Source organism: Narcine bancroftii, chromosome 9, assembly GCF_036971445.1.
Source record: "Narcine bancroftii isolate sNarBan1 chromosome 9, sNarBan1.hap1, whole genome shotgun sequence".
NCBI classification, from domain to species: Eukaryota; Metazoa; Chordata; class Chondrichthyes; order Torpediniformes; family Narcinidae; genus Narcine; species Narcine bancroftii.
In genome coordinates, this window is record NC_091477.1 from 83,323,557 (window position 1) to 83,339,640 (window position 16,084).

The 16,084-nt window shown below is 39.2% G+C and overlaps 1 protein-coding gene and 1 long non-coding RNA gene across 5 annotated transcripts in view; one reads left to right on the forward strand and one right to left on the reverse strand.

Annotated features, from left to right (window-relative positions):
• Positions 1 to 16,084, forward strand: part of LOC138742360 (uncharacterized) — an 83,085-nt gene that overhangs the window by 60,899 nt on the left and 6,102 nt on the right. The gene's annotated exons all lie outside the window — the stretch shown is intronic.
• Positions 1 to 16,084, reverse strand: part of clstn2a (calsyntenin 2a) — a 453,983-nt gene that overhangs the window by 28,415 nt on the left and 409,484 nt on the right. For all 4 annotated transcript variants that reach the window (XM_069896652.1, XM_069896653.1, XM_069896654.1 and 1 more), the window contains exons 11-12: positions 3,168 to 3,334; positions 2,624 to 2,772 (exon numbers count right to left, since the gene is read on the reverse strand). In XM_069896652.1, the coding sequence (XP_069752753.1) occupies positions 2,624 to 2,772; positions 3,168 to 3,334 (316 nt within the window). The remainder of the gene's footprint in view (positions 1 to 2,623; positions 2,773 to 3,167; positions 3,335 to 16,084) is intronic.

Genomic DNA, 16,084 nt, shown 5'->3' on the forward strand with positions numbered 1-16,084 from the left:
CAACAGAGCAGGAAGAAAATGGTACACTGAAAGTGAATGAATGTGAATGTGAAGAGATACACAGTAAGAGCAGGTATAAGGACATTCATTGTAAATGGATAATCCGCCAGGTTCTGATAAATGGTATTCCAAAAGGTAAACAGAATCGAGCGAGAAAATTGCAGAAGCTCTGAAAAAAACTTTTCAGTCCTCTTTGGATTTAAGGGAGTTTCCTGAGGCTTGGAAGGCTGTTAATGTTATACCATACTCTAAAAGGTGGTGAAGGAGTAAACCAAGTAATTATAAGCCAGTTGGCTTAACATTGGTGGTGAAAAAAAAGATAGAAACCCATGTTAGTGAGCAGTGTAAATATTAATCAAGGAGTAGGAACATAGGAAGTAGGAACAGGAGTAGGCCAAAAATGGCCCATCGAGCCTGCTCCGCCATTCAATACGATCATGGCTGATCTAATTTATGACCTAACTCCACCTACCTGCCTTCTCCCCATATCCCCTAATTCCTCTATCATGTAAAAAATTATCAAATGGGGTTACTTGACCCCTTCAAACTTGCTCTGGCTTATCAAAATGTAACCACCTGTCCATATTCCAGTCTATTCAAGAAACCATTTCCAACACGTTAGCATCCTTACTTAATTGTGTCCACTGTTCTCCAACTGAAGTTTCACCAATGCCCCTTGAAGGTGAAGCACAACCTCAATTGCCCTGGTAATACAGATTAATATCCTGTCACCTTCCTTAATTACTTGCTGATATTGATCATGGTGGCAATGCAACTAGCAATGTCTTAAGGATTATAGCTCCTGTTTGATTAAACTTGGCTGCCAGCAGGGGGCTGACAGAGAGCAAGAGACTGTAGATCTGTAGTGGAGGTTTGCAGCCCCATGGCATGCCTCGTGGTGCTGCTTACAACAACTTTAAAGTGAAGAACCTTTTCCTTCAACCATGTGTTTCCTAAGAACTCACATATACCAATACAAGATGAAACACCTGTATACTCAATTTTTCCAAATCATGCATTAGGACATTCATATTCATCTGCATCTCAAAATAAGCTCTCAACACTTGGATATTATATTTCTGCTTTCCTTATTTTTCCTCCTAAAAGGATTAATTTCCAGTTTTCCTCCATCTTACTTCATTTGCCAGAGCTTTGCACATCATTTAATCTATTGTTTATTGCATAGTGGTCCTCTTGGGGTCTCGGACATTTTGGCGCCCATATTTTGGCACCAGACATCTTGTCCTCCACAATTTGGCACTGGGCATTTTGGTGCTAACAGTTAGGAAGTAGTTAGCAGATGGGCAGACTCCCTGTGTAGACTGCTCGGCTCCCTGCCTGCCCCACTCATCATCTACTGGCTGATTCCGTCCTGCCGTGCCCTGCCTGCCAAGAGCCCAAACCACTGGCATTGTAGAAACTCCTTCCCCCCAGAAACCACTCCCCTGGCAAAGGCTTTTGGTAGCATTTCCCCCTTACACCAAGATTATGACACCCGGTAACATCTCCTCCCCAGGGTAACACTATCCCTCCCCTGGGGAGAGGAGGCATGAAGTTGGGAGATTTACACAGATGCTGGAATCAATCCACATGTCAGTCTGCATCTGTGAAAATAATATTTTGGGATTTATTGTCTCATAAGTATTTTAGACTGGGATTATACAGGTAATCACTTCTTATAATTTTATATTCATTATATTTACAATTATAATAAATTAAATGCCATGTCCATCACCAAAATGCAAGCACCAAAGTATCTGGTGCCAAGCTGGAGATGCCAAAATGTCAGATTCCGGGCCTCTTGAGTCCTTTTCATAACTTACTATCCAACCTATGTTTGTACTGTTAGCAAATTTGCCTTGCGCAATAACATTACTTCCATCAAAGTAAATCATCCATCTTCTTTATCTACAGCACATTATATTTTGTAGAACTCCAATAAATTGATCGCATATTCTTCCCTTTCTGTAAAAGTTGACTGTGCCTAATTAACTTGATATATAAAATACCAATAGCAATTCTTGCTCTCTGCACATATTTCTGGCTAACTTCATTTTATACTTCAATTTTTTCTTCCTTCATCTTTTGTTTTTTTAGAACACAATCTACTGACCTACCACATTTCTTTGCTCAATTATATATTTTATAATGATGATATTATCTTTACTTTGATGCTAACCAAGAACAAGTCCTCACCTTGGGATTTTTTTTCTTTTTGATTGACATTCTGAAAGATTTCCTTAAATGTCTGATGCTGTAATTCGATTTTTTGATTCTTTAGCCCAATTTGTCTGTTCTCTTTAGCTAGTCCTGCTTACACAAGCCCACTTGTTTAGGCTTAAAATACTAATTATAATTTTAATACTCTTCTCTCCCTGAAACTGAATGTAATACTCATTCATATTATAATCACTTAAATCATTAATTAATTTCACCTCAATATACAATACTGGGATAAGTATAACATGCTCTCTGGTTAGCTTCTCATGAAGACATTTTTACTACAAGGAAAAATAAATTTTACTTTTAAGTGGAGGAAAGGTCAACATTTTTAACAACACTGAGCTGAAATACCTTGACTAAAACTAACATCAGCTTTGGGAACAATTCCCAGATAACTTACTGCACTTGAGTAGATATTGTGTAGCGTCGAATACCCGGAGTTGGAAATTGTCTTGAGTTAATGTATGCTACCAACTGCATAGCTCGATTTATGGTGTCAATGTCATCCCCTTCCATGACCAGAATTGACTGGGCAGGATTAAAGTGAAACTACCGAAAGAGAACAAAATGAATTTATAACTAATTGTATGAATCATCTAACTTGATTAGTTAAACATTTCAATCAAATGAAAGTTTCAACTGAATTTTACAGTAGGGTCTCTATGACCTTCTCATGACTCAGTATGGCACAATAATCTGGTCATGCTGCTCAAATAACTGAAGTGGATACATTTTAACATAGATTAACTAGTCAAAAAGTCATCTTGGATGCAAATTAACCTGTCAAATTATTTGTAAATATAAATGACATAATTTGTTTTTTTTAATGTTCCTGGTACTTTAAAAAAAAAATCAAATTTACTCAACGTGCACTGACCTTCAGTGATCAATAATGCATATTAATTGAAATATATCTATCGACAGAGATAAGAAAAATTCCTCACCTTGATTTCTTTGCCAAGGCTCTCCAAGGAATTAATATCCAGACCTTCTTTGCAGGTCTGCAAACAGGAGATAACTTTACGACTCTCAAATTTGCCTGGACGGATAGATAAACCTGCAAGGCTACCGTGGAAAAACTGGGCAAATTGAGGCTTTAAAATTTCCCCACCTAAAGATAGAATAAAAAAAATGTTGATAAAATTCAGGTGCAGCATGTCAAATGACTCGAAGACTTGTTAACTCAAACCAAGGCTTTAATCAGCAAAAGACTGGAGCGCATAACATCAAGGTCAACCAATCCAGACTGACCTGGGTCTGGTTAGGAGCAGGTCTTTATGACCCGCCAGTAGGCGTGGCTATGGCTCTCAGCCAATCACAGCAGCTATATGCAAATATATACAAATATACATTGGTGATATTATTCTGTACTATCACAGCAGGTATCGATGGTGTTTGATCTTTCTTAATAGTGAATGCTCTGTTATTCTTACTATAGATAATCGTGCAGATTGATATTGGTACTCATGTTTAATACTTTTCAGCATAAGTAAACTGTCCATTCTTAATTTCCAGTTCACAACCAAAAACAAATTTCTTCCACTGGTTCAAGTGCACTTTTTAAAATCTCTCTTACTTCATTGGCTTGAATTGCTGACCATTACTGTATATTGAACACCTCTTGCTGGAGAGTCACTTTGCATATTACCAGTAGCTTATTTGGAACTGGTGTAATGTTTTCTAATATTAAAACAGTCCTGTGGATTTATAAATCATCAAATAATAATGTTTAAAATGATCAGCTCCCAAAAAACATTGAGAAAATAACAGAAAAGCAGACTCGATTGAGTGTTTTGATGATTGAAAATCATCTAATAAATCGGTATCTGTCCTGCCAAATACATAATATAGCAGTGTGCACTTAATCTATAATAGAAAATAGCAATAAAAGAAAAATTCAATGTCCATAATCAAATTTCAATGTAGATTTACTTGCCTCCTCTCCACTTAAAACTAAACAGTCCAATGCAAAACTCTCTTGGATAAATTAATATGACTCTGCATGGTCTTCATTATTTTTTTCTGCATCATTTCCTAAACCTAATAGCTCTGGGGTTATGCTGGCTTTTAGTGTGAATAGCATATGAATATGGAAAAATAACACAGGCGTTCAGATCAGCAGATCTACCTAGCCTGCCTAACACTCCATTGTGATATCTTACTTTCTCCTGAGTGAATGACACTCTGGGGATAGAGAGAGGGAAGAAAGAGCTGGAATATTCCTTTATGCCCTTCATTCAGATGGACAAACTAGTGCACGGTACTTACCACTGGAATGATGTGCTGGTTCTTTTGAAAATACATAATGAATCAACACTTGTGGCACATGCTGTCTTCTGATTTAAACTGTGCTCCAGAGATGAGTGCATTTAATTTGGACTGGCAATTCAAGACTGTGTTATGACAGAGGTACACTTCTAAAAAAGATGGTATTCAGTGATGATGTGAGATGACGATTCTACCCATTGTCCTAAATGTTTGTAAAATACCCCATCGCACTGTACACATGATCAATGGCGTGCTTAACCAATATTCATCCCACAAATCTCCCATCAGAAGCAGATTGTTGGTTGGACCTTATTGTTCAGTTTCCTAGCCTTTATTGATACAGGAAAGCTACTGTACTTTAAAAGTAACACAGTAGCCCAATTAGGAATCAGGCAACAGCCTTTACTTGGGTTACTTTAACACTGTGCATTAATTACACTTTGTCCAGTTCAGTCAAATAAAAATAACTGTAGCATCGTGCATGCTGGAAGTTATTTTTTTTAAAGCTTATAATAGGATAATGTAAATGAGACTTACTTTCAATTTAAATAATCAAATGTCTTCAATTTCTATTCTAATTATTTTGTCTTCCTTCACCACAAGAGAAAAATCAGTTCTATCAAGGCTTTACAAATCATTGGGCCAGTATTTATTTATGTAGCATCACATACCTGACAGCAAACCTGACATTTCTGAAGCTTAATGGGGAAATATCCAGTTGCTCTCAGTGATTCAGTGTTCCCCTGCAGGATGGGTTGTGTTGCAACCTTCCACATCCGTAATCAAACAAAATTATTTAAAGCTTGATAAGGAACCCATGTTAGCACTGCAGGAGCTCCAAGGACAATGCAAAGGAAGCCTACAGGTCAACATCAGGTTACTGAGTGTATTTGATGAACTGGTTCTGTTCAAGTCTTTCTTCTTTTTCTGCAGTCTCTTGGAATTGAGGATGACTTTCATCCATTCTAGTTTTGTACATTCTAAGATAGTTTAAGAAATCAATGTGGAAACCATAGATGAGGTAGGAGAGGACAAGATGGGCAGGTGGGAGGTATGTAAGTGGGTGCACAACTTCTTCTGTTTATACATGTTTTGTGTGCTCCTGCTGTATCTCCTTGAGATTCTCCGCACCAACTCAAATTCTGCTTCTCCACTCCGAAGTCATGGGATAGAGATTACCAAGACCCAGCAGTGATGTTTTATTTTCTTCAAGGAGACTTTGAGAACATCCTTACATATTTTTCATCTGCCACTTTATCATTCCTTTCTGTGACAAGGCTCAGAACAAAGTGGTGTTTCGGGAATCTAGTATTGGACAGGCAAATAATGTGGCCTGCCCAATATAGGCCATACATAGGCAATTGAGTGGAAATAGGGCCTCAATGCTGGGGATATTGGCTAAAATTGGTTGGCTTAGCCTTTCAGTTGATTTGGAGGACTTTTAAAAAACTTTAGAGATACAGAATGGTAACAGGCCCTTCCATCCCTTGAGCCCACACTGCCCAAATACATTAATTAACCAACAAACCATGCACGTTTTTGGAGGGTATGAAGAAACCAGAACACCTGGAGGAAACCCAAAAAGACAAGGGGAGACCACACAAACTCCTTACAGTGCCGGATTTGAACCCAGGTTACAGGCATAGTAATAGTGTTATGCTTAACTACTAAACTAAGCAAGGTGTTCTTTCACTTTGATAAGACAACATTTATGGTAACGTGGCTGTGCCAATCTCCAAGCCAAAAATGAGTTGTTCACTGAAGCATTGCCAAATGCAATTTAACTTGCAAAAATATAAAGTATTGCATTTGGGAAGTTAAACAGGGCAGGACTTACCCAGTGAATAGATTACACAATTAATGATTTTGTCTGCAGTGCAGTTATTGCTATGTCAGTAAAAGTTCACAGTAAAATCCCATTAATAATGAATGATCAATTAATCTTTAATTTTAACTGAGAGTGAAGGAATGGTTGCTGGGAGAGCACCTTGCTCTCTTTCAAACAGCATCACCTGATCTTTGACATCATCTTGATCCTCAGAACTGACAGACAGAATTTTGGTTTTATTTCTCATCGGATGAAGCTTGTGATAAACAGACTGGCCATGACTCACAAGCAGTAGTTATTTTCTGATGGACAATAGCTGACCATCTGTACAGGAGCTGTAGCTAACTCAGTGGTTGACAACCCCATTGATTTTAATGGAATGTTAAAGGGAATGTTGCATGAAGGGACAATTATTGTCCATTGTCTAAGCCACTGAACAAAAACTCTTAAAATGTCTAAAGACTCAGAGTAGATTTGATTGAATTATGTAATTTTTATTTTTACTTTGAAAATATTTCAAAGTTGTAAAATGACTGGAAATTTTCCTGGTTTGCAAATTCAATCAACGCCTATGAATACACTCATACGTGATTCTGGTTATTCACAGAACCTCTTTCCTCCTCTGTGCCCTAACAATATTTGAACTGAACAAATTGCCATCCAAGCAGCATTAAAACTCAAATATTTATGATTATCTTTTTTAACCTGTTACTCTTCAGCTAAATTTCAAAATCATCACACACAGATATAAAAAATTTAAATCAAGAGATTCAAAGTGTATTTACACATTGATAATATGAAGGGTTCTGATTTCACGTTAACTAATAATTTTACAATTCAATAGAAGCATAATAAGACTATTCTCATTGCAAAATAACTGGCTGAATTAATTTGAATGAAATACAGGCACTGGCTTATTTAATACAAATGATTTTCAAAGTTTCCATTAAAAAAAATTATAGAACCACAAACACATGGAAAAGAAATCTCTTTCTAGGGATAACTCTCGGCAATATAATACTTACACGAGTGCTGCATTCCAGTTCCATTTGGAACATAGAATAGTACAGCATGAGAAAAGACCTTTGAGCACATGATATCTTCACTGAACATGATGCCTAAATTGAATTAAATCTTTGCCTGCATATGATTCATTGGCTGCATCATTTGTGTCACTAGGGGAGATGTGGACCGCACCGGGTGACACCATCAGAGGGGGATGACACCAAAATAACTGTTTAAGAAATTTTTGTGCAGCATTTCAGCAGAAATTTATTATTTTAATACAAATATCCCCGTAGTTAGTTATAACAATAAATCATTTTTCATAAGCCGACCTTACATGCATCAATATATCTATAAGGCTAAAACTCTATGCTAAATACTTTTGAACCTCCTAATTATTACCCAATTACAATGACATTTTGAATCACATGGTTTCGTCTACATGCACTACAAGCACATGCTGTTGTTTTTGCAGCTGCTGGTGTTTTTATAGTTGCTGCTCTTGTCAAATTTTCTGGTGCTTTAGCCACAATAATGAGGTTATTAGTATTTGTGAACCTAATCAATAACTTTTAAAAGAACTAAGTAGTAATAGGTGGAGATACTGACAAGAGGTGGGGGTGATGGGTGGAGACACCAACAGGATGGGAGGTGATGGGTGGAGACACTGATAGGAGGTGGGGATGATGGATGGAGACACTGACAGGATGGAAGTGATGGGTGGAGACGGGTTGGGGGTGATGGGTGGAGTCACTGACAGGATGGGAGGCGATGGGTTGAGACACTGACAGGGGGTGGGGTTGATGGGTGGAGACACTGACAGGGGGTGGGAGGTAATAGGTGAAGACAGGGGGTGGGGTTCATGGGTGGAGACACTGACAAGGGGTGGGAGGTGATAGGGGATGGGGTTAATGGGTGGAGACACTGACGGAGGTGGGAGGTGATAGGTGGAGACACCGACAGGGAGTGGGAAGCGATGGGTGGAGACACTGACAGGTGGTGCGAGGTGATGGGTGGAGACAACAAAGGGCTTCTGATTACAGAATCTGATAAGAAAGTAATGATTTGAGTGCCTCTACTTCCCAGGAGTTTGCAGATGTTTGGTATGACACCAGAAACCCTGGCAAATTTCTACAGAGGTATGGTGGAAAATGTGCTGACCGGCTGCATCATTGTCTGGTATGGTGACACCAATACCCCTGAGTGTAAAGTCCTCCAAATTCCCAGGATATTACAGGTAAAACCTTCCCCACTATTGAGTACAACTACAGGGAATGCTGCTGTCGGAGGCCAGGAGCAATTATCAAAGACCCACACCACCCAGCACATGCTCTGTTTTGACTGCTGCCATCAGGAAAGAGGTATAGATGCCACAAGACTCACACCACCAGGTTCAGGAACAGCTGCTACCCCTCCACCATCAGACTCCTCATCAACAAACTTAATCAGGGACTCAGTTAAGGACTCTTACTTGTGCACTTCATTGATTTGTTTTAGAAATTCTCTGTGTTGCACAATTGTTTTTTTTACATTCATTATCTGTTTACAGTTCTTTATTTGATTATATGCATACGTTGCATAACAATATTTTTTCACTGCTAATAAGTGGTGATTCTGACTTGCCAACAGAAAAAGAATCTCAGGGTTGTTTGTGATGTTATGCATGTACTCTGACAATAAATCTGAAATCTGGATCTGAAGCAGATAAAGATGGGAACAATGATTAGATGGGAACAGGAGGAGGAGATCTGCATCTCTGTTCATAACAGGGGAAGGTGCCTGGGAGAGGGACGAGTCACAGAGAGAGAGTGGTCCTTGCAGAAAGAGGTGGGGATGGGAAGATGTAGCTGGTAGTGGGATTACATTGTAGCTGGTGGAAATATCCAAGAATGATCGGCTGGATGTAGAGGCAGCTTGGGTAAAAGGGATGGATCAATGGAACTCTGCCTCTGGGGGGAGGAAATGTGAAAGCAGAAGTGTGTTACATAGGCTTTTTCCACCCAAGACCTCAGGCAACATGAAGCTGAAATTAATTTCAAAAGTTATATTCATATGCAAAAACATTTAAGGTATTTGAAAATGTAAAAACGGCTTTTCATTTTTTTCAGCAATGTTATTCACTGATTAGTCTATCCAATGTAGTCCCATTTTGTCTAATGAACATATAATGTGTTAATATATTCAGTCTTTTAGACAAATTGATCTAGTTTTCAGAGAGGGATTTTAGAGCTTTTGGTCTTGTTGGCTAATGAATCTAATTTGGATATACAAATTCTGTCTAGTATGTTTATTTAACAAACTAATAACATAAAATTATTATGTTATTCCAAATCCCAAGAATGAGAAATATTGTTGTACAAAATTATTCTTAAAAATGCATTGCAGGAGAAAACAGCTAAAACACTGTATGAAAATATTTCACTGAACAAGAGAGACAGTATTCAATTCAGGTGTAAAATAAATAGCACATCCTAAAATTGAGTAAAATTATTGCACATTTTCAAACATTTGATATATCAAATTGTTATTTGTTCTTCAAGCCTTCACCACAGTTTATCGGAATCAGCATAATTTCATATCTGTTGTTCAGCCAGGGACATGCTCTTTGCATGGTGATTGGATGGAATATAATTCCACATTTACTGGGCCTATGGTATAACATCATTTCAGTTGGATTCATCTTGAACCATGGAAAATATGGTGTTCATTTCTGTGGATCCAGAAAAGAGGTAACAGAATTGTGATATGTAATTCAGATTCAGATTTATTGTCTGGTACATATGTGACATCACATACAACCCTGAGATTCTTTTTCCTGCGGATGTGGCAGAATTACCACTTGTTGATAGTGCAAAAAAAACTGTACACAGTGTATTCATGTAAACAAATAAAGAACTGTAAACAGATATTACATGTAAATAAACTGATTGTGCAATATAGATAGAATAAAACAATCAATAAAGTGTACAAGAAAGAGCCCTTAAATGAGTTCATGATTGAGTTTGTTGTTGAGGAGTAGAAGCTATTTCTGAACCTGGTGATGTGAGTCTTGTGGCACCTATACCTTTTTCCTGATGGCAGCAGTGAGAAAAAAAACATGTGCTGGGTGTTGTGGATCCTTGATAATTGCTTCTGCTCTCCGACGGCTGCGTTCCCTGTAGATGTTCCCATGGGGAGGGTTTTGTCTGTGATGTCCTGGGATGTGTCCACTACCTTTTGGAGTATTTACACTCAGGGGTATTGCTGTTCCCATACCAGATCGTGATGCAGCCGGTCAGCATATTTTCCACCACCTCTATATAAATTTTCCAGGGTTTCTGGTGTCATACCAAACCTCTCGAGGAAGTAGAAGCGCTGAAATGCTTTCTTCACAATGGCATTGGCTTGTTGGGTCTCGGAAAGATCTGCCGAGATAGCGACTCCCAAGAACTTAAATTTGCTCACCCTCTCCAGTTCTGATCCCCCAATGATCACTGGATTTTATACTTCTGGCTTTCCTTTCCTAAAGACAACAATCAACTCCTTATTTTTGTTGACAATGAGCACAAAGTTGTTGTGGGTGCACCATTCAGCCAATATTTTCAATCTCCATCCTGTGTGTTGACTCATCCCCATCCTTTATGCAACCCACTACCGAGGTATCAGCAGGAAATTAGTAGATGGTGTTATTGTCAGACCGAGCCACATAGTCGTAGGTGTAAAATGAGTGGAGCAGGAGGGTAAGGACACAGCCCTGTGGAGCTCCAGTACTGATGGAGATTGTGGGGGAGATGTTCTTACCAGTCTTCACTAATTGTGGTCTGGAGATGAGAAATTCCATGATCCAATCGCACAGTAGTGTGTCGACTCCACTTAGAGTTTGCTGATCAATTTTGAGGGGATGATGGTGTTAAATGCCGAACTGTAGTTGATAAAGAACATCCTGATGAATATATCTTTACTGTCCAGGTGTTTTAACCTACAGTCTATTCTTTCAGATCAAGATGGTGTGCAAACTTTGTGATGCACCCTCTGTGCAGCCAGCACCAATCATATCTTTCCTTGATTACACCCAAAATGGCTGGCAGCCACTTAAAGTTAAGTTTACTACTTAAAATTAGCCAACTCTCAAAAGGAAGGTGGATTTTGGCTAGAGGAAAAACTGTTAGTGGCAGTTCAAAAGTCAGCCTGTGTTGCTCTGTTGAAAAAACAAGAGTGAATATATTAATGCAATTTAAAAAAAAACTCAGCAATACCAATTATGGCTGCATTGTTGCTGTGTGGCTATCAGATGACTGTGGGGCAGCTAGATGAGCCGCCATGATTTTCTTCATCTTTTGCAGTGCTACATAATCACTTATTTTCAAATAACTGAACTTTTAAAAAGGTAATTGCATTTTAATTATATGAGAATCTAAATGTTTATCGTAATTTGCAAACGTGTTGGTACTTGTCATTCACTGAAACAATATTCACTCTTTGCTACTTACTGACACTAGGTGGCATCAGACTTTAAAATATCGTGAACCACCTGTACAAAACACAACTTGGGTACTGTTGCAGGACCTTGGCATGCAGCATACCAGTGTTGACCTCAGGGGTCATGGTATGATAATAAAGGGTTGTCATGGTTACACCACATGAAACATGGTGTCAGAAGTTAAAGCTGAGCAAAAGTGTGGATTTGTTTCCATGTTTTGAAAGTGTTATCAGCTCCGTGAAGCAGCCAGTGCTCGAGATGAGGACATGAGGAACAATTGCTCAGTGGAAGGACAGAGTTTTGTAAGTTTGGAATTGTGTATTTTGATGACAAAAGTGACCGGCTAAGGCCTAGCCGTGCTCCCATGGACGAGTAATGAGTAAGTAGCCACTGAAGCCTCTTTTACCCATGTGTGCTTACACTTGCAAGCTTGGGAGCCAGGTTGATTTCTTTTGTCAGAAAAACTAGAAGAACTAGTGCCATAGTTTTTCATAAGATAGTTTCTGATTCATAGCCATGACATCCACACATTTTTCAGTACCAGCATTCATGGAAATGAAAGGAGATTTGAGAGGAAATTGGAATTTTTCCCAGTCTCAGTATTATGAAATAGCAACAGAGCTAGTCAAGAAGCCACATAAAATCAGAATAGCTATTTTGTTATCTATCATGGGGAAAGACTGCTATAGTCTACATTACACTAGATATAACAAGTGAAGAACAAAGGAAATGTACAGAAATACTCAAGAAATTGAAGGGATATGTTGAACCTGCTACGAATGTAATATATGAGCGGTACACATTCAACATGTGGTCAGCATGAAAATGAAACCATAGATCAATATGTGACAGTGCTAAGGAAACTGGCTGAGTCATGCGATTTTGGTTCCCATGCCCTACATCCTCCATGTCACATGACTCCCTGTGTTCACGATTCTTGATGCAAAGGACAGACACTGGCAGATAAAGTTGGACGAGAGCAGTAGCTACTTGTTGGCTTTTTGGACACCATTTGGACACTAAAAATGGTTGTGTATGCCATTTGCTATTTCCACCGCTCCTGAGGAGTATCAACAGAGACAGCATGAAGTAGTCCAGAACCTTCCAGGTGTTGAGGCTATAGTTGACGATCTCTTGATGTATGGATGAGGAGATACACTAGATGAAGCCATTGCCAATCATGACAAGAACCTCATTGAACTTCTAGAGAGACAAAGTCAGGTGGATCTGAAGCTGAACAAGAACAAGAGGCAGCTCAGGAAGACTGAAGGGAAGTACATAGGCCATGTATTCTTACTGCTCAAGGATTTTGTCCAGATCCTAAGAAGTTCTGAGGTGTACTAGAGATGGAACGACCCTCAGATGTCAAGGCCATTCAGTGCTTTGTAGGCTTTGTGAACTATCTTGCAAAGTTCTTGCCCAACATTGCATCAGAGCGTGAACCATGGAGAATGCTGATGAAGAAGGTTGTGAAATGGCTTTGGGGAACAGAACAAGAGTCAGCCTACAACCGCAACAAGCACCTGGTCACTACTGCACCAGTGATGAAAGACTATGATGTACACATGAAGTGATGCAACAGTGTGATGCCAGTGAAACAGGCCTCGAAGCAACTCTTATGCAATGCACTCAACCAGTTGAATTTGCATCAAGGACTTTAACGGACACAGAGTGAAACTATGCCCAGATAGAAAAGGAATGTCTAGCAATCATTTTTGTATGTGAACACTTCATCCAGTACTTGTTTGGAAAAGAGAAGTTCACTGTGGAAACAGACCACAAGCTACTGCAAACCATTTTCATGAAACCTCTACGAGCAGCACGCCAATGCCTGCAGAGGATGTTGCTAAAGTTACAGAAGTACAACCTGGATGTAAAGTACAAACAAGGAAAACTAATGTACATACCAGACATGTTATTAAGGTCAGCTCTACCTCACAGTTTGGCGGGCAGCAACCTCCTTTGAAGAAGACCGCAGAGCCCACCTCACTGACAAAAGGCAAAGGAGGAAAAACCCAACACCCAACCCCAACCAACCAATTTTCCCTTGCAACCGCTGCAATCGTGTCTGCCTGTCCCGCATCGGACTTGTCAGCCACAAACGAGCCTGCAGCTGACGTGGACTTTTTACCCCCTCCATAAATCTTCGTCCGCGAAGCCAAGCCAAAGAAGACCAACAAAGAAAGCAGAAGATGAGATCTTCTCCATGAGTCAGCACAGCAAAACGATGAAATTGAGGAAATAAACCCAGCTTTGATGCTCAAGCCGACTGACGAGACTTCAGCAATTGAAAGAAATGACTAAAAGAGATGAAACACCACAAGTACTCAAAGATGTGGTAATAAGAGGTTGGCCAGATACAGTCAACAACATCAGGTGCAACACTGGCAATGCCAGCGACATCAGACACAACATCAGCAACTCCAGCAACAGTGCCTACAAATGCCGCCACACAGAGTCAATATGCACATCGTCGTTGCAACTCAACGTGATCAGCGACCACGTCGGCAACTGCAACATGTTCAACAGCAACAACAACCACAGGGTCCAGCAAAGGACCAGCGGGCATCAGCACCACCACGGCCAGTTACAACACGCACAAGAACCATCAAACCACCAGCGCGATACAAGGATTTTGTAAAATGCTGAGAATTGACATTTTTCAATGGAAATTCAAGGTAACATGTTGAACTCATAAAAGAACAATAATAACAACTAAACAGTGAAATTACTTGTTTTTTTATGAACTCTGGAGATTTAAAGACTGTTTAAAAATAATGATAATACATGTTTATGTTCATATCTTGTGTAACTGGAAAAGATGCAAGCTAATTTGCAAATCGCTTTTGGTTTAAAAAAAATAATGAAGAGGGAGATGTTTGGGATTAGGTTTTTTGCACCAGTGGCTTGCCATACATGCACTGTAATGAGATGCAGGAAACCAGTGGTGACTTCAGGGGTCATGATATGATAATAAAGGCTTGTCATGGTTACACCACATAAAACAGGTGGTGCTGGAACAAGCAGAATTTCTGGACTATTGGATGCTATTTTAATTATTACCTCAACACTCTTTTCATTTGTTTATTTTTAAAAGGTTAAACACAGTGTAATAATAACTTTACTGGACAACCAGATATGTTTTGGGGAAGTGTGAGAGTGGGCCCTTGATGAGTTCCAAGGGAACAGAGGAAGAGAGTTCCAGGGAATCAAATGGGAGTGCAGGGATAAGGACCAAGTAAACACAGGAAACAGGGTCCTGGTGAGCAGAAATGGAGCATGGAAACTTGGACTCAGCTGAGTTGAAAGAAAACATAGAAACAGGGGTCTCGAAAGAGTGGATTGGGATTGCAGGAATGGGAGCCTTGGCGAGTGAGAAAGAATTGCAGCACATATTATCTAGTGAGTCAGATGCCAAGCCATCAGGGTTTCCAAATTGTTGGAGAGCTAATGAGAAAAGTTTTGCTGTGAATTTTGAATATTTTTAGAATTTATCATATGCAAATAACAATGTGAAATTACATTAAAAAATGATAATGAATTACCAGTAATTGTCAAAATCTCAGAGAGCACCATGAATAATCCAATGCTTATTGTTAACCTTCAAAGACACACATTTTTAGAAAATCATTATTTTCAGAAGTACGTAATGAAACCTTCACTTGTCGGTGGTGATCGTCATATTTATCCATTGCCTGAATGTTTGGTTCGAGCAGATTTATCATCAATATTCAGAAATGAACTGAATAAATATTTGAAAGAGAAATAAAAACACTGAACAGGAGCAGGCAAAGTAATTAATTGGATAGCTCTATCAAAGTTAGTGCAGACATGATGAGCTAACTAGCTTCGCTCTCTGCAAGTGGGTAACCATGGATCATGTCTACATGCATGCAATTGCAAATGTCAGAATGCTACAGTTATCCATAGTAAAGAGCATGTTTCATATCTCAATGACCACTATACCTGCATTATAATAATTAGTCTGCACTCCATGCTTTCTGCATCTCTCACATCCAGGGTCATGTCATTTTCAACAGCTAGCTTAAAATCTGCTCACTTCATATCTTTATTCAAGCAGATTTCTGTGGGACTCCAGTAATGGCTGGATCCCTTGCTGAAGAGTTACCCTGGCCAGAAATATGCAACCAATTCATTATCCAGTTTAAGTGTGCTTCATTAATCCCATCTCCCTTGGAACCACAAATCTTGCCACAGCTGTTATAACAGTTAAACTTCAAAGGGCAAACAACAAAAATACCGCCACAATTCATCATTTTCCCAAGCAGGAATTTTGTAAT